Source organism: Phaethon lepturus, unplaced genomic scaffold (assembly GCF_000687285.1).
Source record: "Phaethon lepturus isolate BGI_N335 unplaced genomic scaffold, ASM68728v1 scaffold12193, whole genome shotgun sequence".
In the NCBI taxonomy this organism is placed as follows: Eukaryota; Metazoa; Chordata; class Aves; order Phaethontiformes; family Phaethontidae; genus Phaethon; species Phaethon lepturus.
Genome location: NW_010531278.1, coordinates 66,869 through 77,839, shown reverse-complemented (window position 1 = coordinate 77,839; position 10,971 = coordinate 66,869). Strand labels below are relative to the sequence as shown.

Genomic DNA, 10,971 nt, shown 5'->3' with positions numbered 1-10,971 from the left:
TTTCCCTAAAATTCTCACCTCAGCTGTTCACTGATTTACACAAAAAGGATTAGCATTTACCATTGGTGTTTAAGGATCAAGACATATATTTATTGATAAATGGAATTACACTGTTTTCTTACCTGAAATGAGATTTCAGATGGTAATTGTCATATTGTCATATAACATAGTGACCTAAGTTATATATAGTCAGAATTTATAATTAAGTATATAAAACAGCACTGAGTTTTTAGTCATGTTTTCTAAGATCTGACTGTAGGTGCAATACAGTCTGCAGCAGTGTTTGTCTGTAATACTAGTTGAAAATCTTAAGTGAATTGGTGACTTGCATTCAGTTAAAAGATCTCGAGCTGTGAAACTTGCCACTAGCTCATCTGAGACAGCAAGCCAGTATGCCTTGGTAATGGATTGAATGAACACTCTTGCTGACAGCTTTATCAAATGGAAAAAGAAAGACTTATGACTGCTTATGCTGCCAGGAATGATATACCACTAACTCCTAGGGGTGGTATGTAGCCAGAAGTCATACATCTTGCGTTTTGGAATAAAGCCAGAAATGTCAAAAAAGAGACAGGCCTCTGGCTGCTGTGTCTATAATAAATACACAATTGACTTCTTGTACTGGGACATCTGATAGAAGTGTTGTTTTATTATCTTGGTAGAGCAAAACCACACCTGTCTTATAATTGGCAAATACTGTCTTTGCCCTTGAGAAGAATGATCCATGAAGTGCACTTACTATAATCAAGCAATCATTCTATTAATTGAGTACTGGATTTGACTTGTGATATTTAAATGAACTCTTCTTCCATTGTGGAGCCTTTTGAAATAATATACTTACGTGAATTAATGTTTACTAACATTTCATGTCCCAAGTCAGTCATACAAGATGTTAACAGTTAACATAAATCATAATGAAGGGCTTTATGTACATGTACATTAACTCTGCAGATTGAGCATCCAGATGAAGAAGCTTTTCCTAAGTGCTTTTCCATTGCTTACAAGACTTACGTGAATTTAGTGTGTCAAACCTAAACGCAGGTGGCCTAAAGTATCTGAGGATACAAATAGTCTGTGGGAATAAAGTGAATCATATATTTTTTTGTTCAGCATGTCAAATCTGAAAGTATTTAATTCTTCACAGGGAAATTACAGCTGCCATAGTGTACAAGATCAGGTGAAAATGTTGCTGTTTATTCATACTGCAGTGTGACTGATAGTATAATTTAGAAAAGCAGCCTCACTTGAGTTAGCATCTTCTGAGGAAAGGTGAATTAACTCTGCCCTTCCTTCTTGCTATTTCTGTTGGTAATTGTTTTTCATTACTTTTTTTTTTTCTTTAAGAGAATGGGATGGTGATCTGAGGAAACTGCCAAACATTAAAATGAAAAAGCTCTCAGCTAGGGATGCTGCTAGCAGTCACCCTGAGGTGGCAGATGTGGAAGCTAAAGAAGAATTGAATAAAGCAGAAGAGGTGGCCTAATGAGCACCAGCTGATTCAAGAGCTGAAACAGCTGAAGTGAATTGTAAGAAACCTATTTTAATCATCACTGGAAACAAGAATAAATTCTAACTATATTGGTAAAGGCTTTCCTAGTTGCATTTTTATGAACTCACTGTGTACCGATGGTAAAGAGTAAACAGTATATTATTGTGTAAAGCTCTATATTACTGGATAAAAATTTTTTAATATAAATAAATACTTAAAATATTAATTGTGTCCTTCTCATACTGTACCTTCTCTTTAGGATGCAGGCTCCTGAGTTGATGAAGCAATTGTAGTTTATATCTTGAAATCCTGACTAGTTGAGTACCTCTTCCCTGGTCATAGAGCAGTCAAGATTCAGACACCTGTTAGAAATACTTTGCGGTGGGAAATCCTTACCTTTTCCTGGTAAGGAAAGGCAAGAATGTATGTCATTTAGTATATAAATAGCAGGTACCCTGGTAAACGGTGGGCCCAGCTAGTGGCAACTATTACCCATCTCTTGTGGTGGTGGCTGAGATGTCTCTAGGTGTTTTGTGGAGAGCAGTCATAGCCCTCGTCTCGCAAAATTCTGTGCTATGTGGCATGGAACACTCACGTTGGGTGTAAGAAATGCTTTCCTGTTTGGTGGAAATGTATATCCAGAAGATGAGATATGTGGAGCATCAGTTAATCATGAAGAACTCTCCTCTCATACCTTCTTTTGTCTGAGAATCTGTGTCAGGAACATAGAGAGCTGAAAAGACATCAATAAATTATTGAGTATTTTATGTTTTGCCAAAAGGATTTGAGAGAATTACACTGTCCTCACCACCTGTATTGAAGAATTCAGATCAGAAGCTAATTAAAGTCCCTACAGTCTGTTTTTAAATATATCTTTTGTCCAATTTTTTTTTCTGATTCCTCTGTTGAGGAGGCTGTGCATTTTCAAATTAAGTTGCTTAGGACTTTTAAATGGCAGGCTTGCTTTATGAAGCAAGGCATTTTAATTGCCTTTAAATGTGTCTTTCAGGAAGGTTCTTAGCAGATTCTCACTTTTAATACCATAAAATAAAATAAAAAAAAGAAGGGAAAAAAGAGCGAGGGCAAAGCCAGGGATCATTTCACAGTAGGCATTAAGCAGGACATCTGTTAGTGCGGATTAGATTGGGCACAGAAGTCACAGTTCAGATGTACTGTCTGTACGCATTGTAACAGCCACAGTTCAGATGCCTGTTAATTATGTGGAAATAATTATTCCTGGTGGATGATCTTCATAGTACTTGATCCCCAGTACAGTTCTGTGTGTTAAACAACAAGGCTTTGTCATGGTAAATAGTTATGTGGATTTCTTCTGCAGATATCCAGGCATGTATTTTCTTGGCTGTGTACTAGTGTTACTAGTGAGTGTTATTCTGTTAACACCTATGGTAAGTTTTTCCCTCTCTACAAAATAGGCTTGTGCTATCCTTTCATGTTTTAGGAAACCACTCTAGGTAACATAGAATTAACCATTGTCCTCCTTAAATTAATCTAAAGAAGAAATCTCAATAAACCTAACAGACCTGAAGCATGTGTGAGTGATCTAATGCATCTTCAGGTGGCCTGCAAGTCTTAAACCTGCCTAGAGGTCTTAACCTCTGATACCAGCGATATCACTAGGCCCTCACATCACTGCTTTGGGTTTGTGTTTTAGAAATAAGTGTGCTGAAGTTCAGGGCAGGCCTTCGGTATTTTTTAAACTTTGTTAAATTGAGCTGTGTTCTTGAATTCAGCTTGTTTTAATTTATAAACTCGAGGTGTTAAGCTCTGGTGGAAGTTGAGCCAGGGTAATTGGTCTGAACTAAAGCTGTATGTGTGTGTGTGTTTGGTGGTTTGAACAGATTTTTGCCTTTCAGAAGAGTCATCTTAAGTTTTTGCTTCTGTGCAACGTCTGATGTGCTTTGAAGTTGTAAGTAGAAACAATGCAGGAAAAAGTCACTTGCCCATCAGGGAAAAATAGAGAGATGTAAAATAGAGAATGAAGCTGAGCAGTAAGTAACTAGAAGGTTTAGCATGTCGCAATAATGACCGTATATGAGGCTGACATCCTGGTGAATCCTTTAAAAGAGATTGTCACATAAAGTTATGGAGGATGACATGTTCTATCTTCCTTGAAACAATTCACTAATAAGGCATTATAAAAAAGTAATTATTACTTGTGTGGTTTATGTGATAGTCAAATATTTGAAGTGGTTTCTTTTTTAACATTTGTTATTCACAGTTCAAGAACTTGTTTACAGTTTGGACTTCGTTGAGTTTGTGGATTTTCTCCCTTGAAGTCCATACATTCAGTGCTTGTTTAGCTGGCTTTCAAACTGTCTTGCTGACCTGCTGCATAAGTAATGAAAAAAGAACAGTTTCTGTGTGTGAACTTTTTATATTGAATTATCAGAAAACAATTATATGTAGCTGATCAAGTGTTCATACTTGAATGGAAAAGTAATCTAGCCTTAAGTTGATAATGTGCAAGACCAATTTACCAAATGAGTTTTGTTGCAGAATACTAATGTGGCAATGGGAAAACAAACAAACAAACCCCAAATGAAAACACAATGCTATTTATTTTTGATTTCTGTGCACAGAGTTTTTTGTGCTGAGAGGCCTGGCGTGGGGGGGATGTAGAGAGAGTCTTTTGCCTCACGTGTGTTACTGAGACAAGATAGTGGAATCTCTTCTATGAGTTTCATAATCCAATCATGCCCGTGCTTTAAAGCCAGCTATTAGGGTTCCGTATGTCGATGAATTTCTTCCCTATGGTGGAAAATGAGGAGGAATGTTCACAAGAGGTCTGAATTGTTACTCTGTTCCTTTAAAATCCAGAAAGTAGCTGCTGTAAACAGTGGGAATGGGAAATACTTAATGTGATGCTCTCCGTTCTTAGAAACGTGCTGTAGGGAATACCTTGAAATCCTGTTCATTTGTAACTAAGGATTACTGACTTCAATGTTAAATCCTCTATTATAATTCTCTGTAATTGACAGGGTTTTTTTCTGGTTAGAGATTAATTTTATGGAAGATTTATTTCATTCTTAGCTTGTAGATACAGCCTCACACAATGTTCCTTTTTTTTTTTTTAGTTTTTAACTGCAAAGTTTCTGTAATTTCTGCAAAATTTCTGTAATTACCAGGGCTCATATTAAACATACAACATTTCCAACAAATAAAGTAGTATTTTAACATGGAAAGCCACTTTTATGTAAGAACTTTGGGTTTTTTTTAATGTACTTTCTAATTTGTTACACTACACTTACAAAAGTACACTTCTACTCCAGCCAGCCTTGGAGAGCTGAGACTTCTCTAAGGAACTGGCTGAATTACATTCAAACTTTCCATAGCAGATGAGTTGTTAGTTGTGCTCCGATGATGGAAGTTACTCTGGTGGTGGTCTCAGCTGGAAAGAACCAGCTGACCTTAACTCCAGTAGCAGTATGATTTTTTTCATGTAAACAAAGCAAATGTTGATTTTTTAATTTTTTTTTTTTAAACAACCAACAGAAAACTGTATCCTTCTCAAGGCTGGTTGCATGCAGTGGATTAATCTACAGTTCTTTAGTCTTGGAAACAAATATGACTGAATTAATAGAACTGTTCACCCTGGCTTTCCAATCTGCTCCACAAAGTTGGTTCTGAAGGGATGAGACTTCCAACATTTGTCACGTGGAGAAACAGTCATACAGTGAAGCACTTGGTATTTTTCCTTTTTACCTCTAGTAAACTCCAGTATGTGCAGTGGGATGCAACATGTCAAAAAGGCAACATACATGAACCGCTTTCTGAGCCATTCCTAAGTAGTTCAAGGAATACACTTAAAGAGTATCTTACATGTGAATTATTTTTTTTGCAATAGCATGTGTACTCATGTCTGTGATGACAGTGCTGTACGTGAGGACAGAGTCTACAATCCAAAAATGTGTATGTTGGAGTCCAACTTTTAAAAAACTTTTTTTGCTAGATACCTGGCAGAAAGTTGAGAGTAGTAGAAAAGGGTATAATTTTTTTTTTCCACAGAAGACGTTCTCCACTTAAGGAATGCTCTAGGCTTAGTTTTCTAGTACAGGGCCAAGAAACACCTGCACTTCAGAAGTACGTCAAGTTGCCTGGTTTGGTCAGCCTCAGCATGATGCAATGCATATGTCATTTTTCTATTTTCCAGCTCTTTCAAAGGTAAAATTCATTATAATTGACTTCCAGACTTTCTTCCCAAAAAGAAGTAAGTTTTACAAAGGTAAGAAAGAAACTTTGCTAATGAGGTGTTGTGATTTATGCACTGCAATTTGAGCTACTGCCTTAAATGCTACTAGCAAGATCCTGCGCACAGTGCCTATAATGAAACTCTAAAAATAAGCTGACGGTGGGAGACTTACTGTGGTGGTCCTGTAATTAGGTTCCCTAAGCCTTAACTGCTTGTATTGCAAATACTGCCCAATTTTCTTGAAAGGAAGAGTTTAATATGTAAGTAGTTACCTGTTAAAAATGAAAAATAAGACTATTTAAACTTTCAACTAAGCTATTAAACCAAAATGCCATCATTACTCTAAAAACAGAAGCATTTTCTAAAAAAAATACAGAAAGGTGGCAGCATTCCACTAACGACAGCTCATATTCAAGCTCGCACATAGTCAACTAAAAGACAGTAACATGCTGATTTGAAAATGTATAAAGTGACAATGCCCTGTTGCCAGGACATGAACTGGCCAAAAATTCTTACCCGTACCTTTTTAATGAACTATTATTCTTTTTTTTTCCCCAGCTCTCAAAATGTATTGGCAAACCTAGCGATAAAGTGGCACTTGAAGAATTCAGTAAAGCCTTTGCCTGAACTTTCTTCTAGACTGCGTTCTTCAGCTCTCCTGTAAGTAGCAGTTTGGCTTCTGAGAGCCATTAAGATTGTGTTGTTCTTTTCTGAGTTTATTTTAATATAACCCACCTTAATCTTGCTACTTTACTCTTCACGTCTATGCTGTTTGTGAGCCATTATTAAATTTTGTAGAATGTGTTATTTACCTCCCGGACACATGCGTACACAGATGTAGTGATCTATGCTTCAGTGTAGCCTTATTTCTTCAAATTATAAGTTGCACAAAGTCTAAAAAGGCATTGTAACTATGTGGTAGTTCTGAAGAAAAAAACCTAACATGCCATTTATTGAACTAGATGACCCTAAAGAAACAAGAAAAATGTTGTCCTTTGTGTCATACAGGCTGGAGAGTTTCCATGTGGCTTTCAAGAGAAATTATCCATTGCTAAAACAAGACCAAATTTAGCTCACACACTTACTCAAAAATTACTGTGACCAATCTTTGTTTTTTACTTGGAATAGTGCTGACTGATTATTGTATTTTCATATATATTACCTTTGAGCTGGTTTTAAAGAAAAAAGATTCAGTTAGTATCAGTCATAAGTACTTGCAAGTAATTCACTTCAGCATATGGTTTAGTGGGCATGGTGGTGTTGGATTAATGGTTGGACTTGATGATCTTGAAGGTCTTTCCCAACCTTAATGATTCTGTGATAGGAGGGCAAGTTTCCCTCTCCATCAGACTAGAATCATTCTGTTCTCAACCATGGTATAAAACATATCCGACGTTATTTTCTGAGCTCCATGTCATAGGCAGTGGAAATGTGGTACAGCATTCAAAGTACTTGAGTTCTTTGTTAGCTGACGAATGTTGACTTTTAGATAAAGCTCATGAAGAAGGGCCTCAGTATTTTATTAGGGGAGGAGAGGGTATGAGTAAATACCATATAGCATGTCTCCTTGTTTATGTGTATAGAGAGAGAAGACTGAACAGAAATGTGTTTTGTGTTCTGATGATACCCTCTTCAAGAGATTCGAACTCCTGTGTGCAAAGCAAAAAGGCATAGTGAACTATACCTCTCTTAATTCTAAAAAGAAATTTGGCTCTATTTTCCATATGCTAATAAATGGAAGTGAATGTATCTTTATTACTAGATTTTTTTTTTGGTTATGTTGTTTCTTCTATATTATATCTTATAGGGATTTAATGAATCCATCTTTGATTTTACATTGTGAGCTGGTTAGGGCAGCTGTAACAAAACGAACAATCTGTTGGCTTTGGATGTAGGGAATGTAATTTATTAGAACACTTCTCTTGTGTTTTGAACATATATTCTTAGTCACCAGCCATATGATGACTTATTCCAGATAGAACTGTGAGGTTTCAAAACATAGCCCACTCTCTCCCCAGCTGACAATCTAGGATAAAGATAGGCGGTGGGTAGATACAACCTTCTTTAGAAAACGAGATGTGTAGTGTGGTTGGAATGCTGGATATTTATCAAGATAGGATGCTTTCTTTGGTTTTACACTTGACTTAAAGTACACGTTCTTCTAGAATGCAAACATGTACTATTTATTTTCATCAAAAAAAGCGTTTATCTTTAGGATTTTTGGAAAAGGAGAAAATCTCACCAAGTAGATGTCTAAAATATCACAAAAGGGAACCTGATCTATTCTGACAATCTAAGGTGAGATTAGCTTTATCACATACTAGTTGTCCATTTTGCTGTGGATGTAAAACCAGTTGTTTTCTGGGAGTTCTTTATGTAGTTGAAGCCTGTTCTTATAGATCCCCTTCCCAGCCTTCCCTTCTGCAAGTTAAAACAACCATAGTTCTTCTTTACAAATGTTTTTGTACTGTGAGGTATTTTCCCAAGCATTCTGTCAAGGTGTGGTACCCAAAACTAGCCCCTCAGCCAGCAGGTTTATCAATTTTAAGTATGCAGCTGAATGTATTGTTCATCTTTCTTGCAAGAGTGTGGTGTTGCCAATTCATGTTCAGCATGTGATGCTCTATATAACAAAGTGACAAATATAGAATACTACAGTAATTTGGATCATTTGTTTAATACAAATACATTTTTTCACAACAATAAGCAGATATATTACTTTTGTTTCCCTTACCTCCTGTCTTTCAGTACACATTCACCCACAAAAACATACACTTTTTCTTTTGCAAAAGAGAGGGAGTTAAACAAGTAACACAAACTTGTAGTTCCAAATATTATACACAGTAAAATATTTTCATCATAGAGTAAGTTTCATTGCATTATTAGAAATTATAAATGGTTTGTTCTGGTGATGGGGAATTACTAGTTTCTTCTACACAACAAAAACAAACACTGCTTTCAGATACAGCAGCGTGTGAATGGCACAATTGGACTAGTTGAGAATCTTTGTAATGCTAATGATAGTCAAAAATGGTATGTTTATGCCAGTTTGAAATAAACTTCATAATGCTTGTAACTTAAAACAGGAAAAGAAATGTGCATGTTCACAGGTTAGGAGTACCTTGTTTAAAATTCCAGACCAGATCTGACACCAGATTACTTCTACCGACTTTCATTAAAACTTTGCTTGAACAAGAATGCAGGTTAAGCTCTTCTTGGTAATGGCAGCTCAGAGCAAGGTTCTGCCCTTGTGGGCTTAGCCGGGCTAAATTCCTCCGTCAGCGCGTTTGCCTGAGATGCACTGTGGCTACACAGGCAGTTTGATGTGGATCTTTATTTGATATGTCATTTTCATTAAAAAGTAGGTGTATCTTAAAAATTCCAGTATACTGTTTTTGCAGGATAGAATCCTGTGGTCATTAAATAAATATAGAAAATTGTGCTTTGTGTGGGAATGAAAAAACAGTGGTTGGTAAGCAGATGCCTAGTGCCTGTATTTGTGCACCTTCCTTATTCATGCAGACCTGTATCCAAGGCATGTTGGTGTGAATAGCTCCTTGCCCTCTCAGAGAGGTCCCTCCCTGCTTCAGAAACAAATTCCAGTCCTGCATTAAATCCCTGAAAGCTCTAGAGTATCCAGTGCACCTAAGAAGAGAAAGGGATGCACGGGCTAATACTGTAATGCTTTAAGAGGTTAAAGAATGCTTCAAGCCTGCTGTAATCCTTCTTGCTGCTGACTTGTCTCATTGTCTGTCTCAGCAGACACTCTCCCATTTTGCTCCTTTTCCTGCCTGTACACATTAATACTTCAAAGGGAAAGGAGGGGTTTCAACTGAAGTCTTTCTCCATTCTTATATTTAACTAACTGTAAGCTCAGTTGCACATGTAGTTGAGATGAGTGCCAAAATAGTGTTTTGAAGTTGAAGTTGTTAGTATAAAACTGTTGCTGACTCGTCAGTGTGTTTTTAAAAATGTACAGTGATCTTGGTGGATGCTATAAATCTGCTTTCAGAAGCCTCAGGAATTTTTTTTCTTTGAGTTGAATTTTATACTTGTTCAAGGAAAAAACAATGATGTGAATTAGTCTCCAGTAAACTGTCAAAATAGGGGGGATGAAAGTACTTTCAAGGGGGTAATGATGCTGCAGCAGGACAAAGAACAAGCTGGCTAAAGCAGCAGGGTTTCTGTAGAAAGCTTCAGAAAGCTCTTCGTTATCTTCCATAGTAAAGTTCCCTGTTAGTCAATTTTGCTATGATTCATCAGGTTTTATTGTAAACATCATTCCAAACATTTAGATGCAGCTAGTAATTTTAAGTGCCTAACTTCAGATATCATAAAGATTTACTTTTTTGCAAGGAGATTTACACTTTTTGAAAACCATGCCTTTGCACACTAGCTTAAACACGTGCACTTATGAGGCAGTCCGTGGTACTGTCATGGTTTTCTGAAGAGCTTGTGAAGTCTCCGCCACAATTATAAACAGAGAAAGTGTATCTTGTATGTGATTTCAAATGAGACGCTGCTACAATTTCGATTCACAATTGTATAACTGGAAAGTTATTTTGTGTGAAAAGTGCATGTCATTACGTGAATAACTTAAACATTAATCATCTCACCTGGAGTAACTTAAAGCAAATATTAATATGTATTTAGGGCCTGTTGAAGCACCAAGGTTTTGTGTCCTGTCTAGCCAGATGACAATCACATAGTCACAGCCAAATTACATGAGCAATTCCAATATAAAAGAACATAATGGTCTGATAAAAGACACATTTCTTGCTGATACTGCTACTTCCAGTATTCTCTGAGCCTTAAGCGAGTGAACATATTCACAGAGGAATACCTAACATACCAACTCCAATACACCTTAGGCTCAGCACCCTGGATATTTCCAAGAATGGGATTATTCTGTTATTTAATTGCAGATATTTGAGTGTGTAAAGAGGAAATTTACCATTAGAAACTGCAAGGCTTCTGTAGAAGCCCAGTTCACCTGTAATTGTGGCCGATTTCCTCCTTTGGATGAACCTGTGCTCTACTATCCTCTTTACTCTGGTTCTTTATTTGCTTGTTTGCTTTTCTTCCTTTACCTAAATACAAGATCAAAAAAGAACTTTTAACTTTTTTGTAAAATATACATTACGTTCAGGCCCCAGACTTGCCATGGCAGTACATTACTACTCCCAGTCAATACTTGCTGTTGTGTCCTGATGGTAAACACCACAGGTATGAGAAGTTAATCACAAAATTGGTTCTTAATATATAATTCACC

The 10,971-nt window shown here is 36.7% G+C and overlaps 1 protein-coding gene across 1 annotated transcript in view; it reads left to right on the top strand.

The window, feature by feature from the left end:
* TMA16 (translation machinery associated 16 homolog (S. cerevisiae)) overlaps nt 1-1,589 on the top strand; it is a 22,247-nt gene extending 20,658 nt beyond the window's left edge. Inside the window, exon 7 of the mRNA XM_010284502.1 lies at nt 1,345-1,589. Coding sequence (XP_010282804.1) covers nt 1,345-1,483 — 139 coding nt within the window. The 3' untranslated portion in view covers nt 1,484-1,589. The remainder of the gene's footprint in view (nt 1-1,344) is intronic.
* The last annotated feature ends 9,382 nt before the right edge of the window (nt 1,590-10,971 follow it).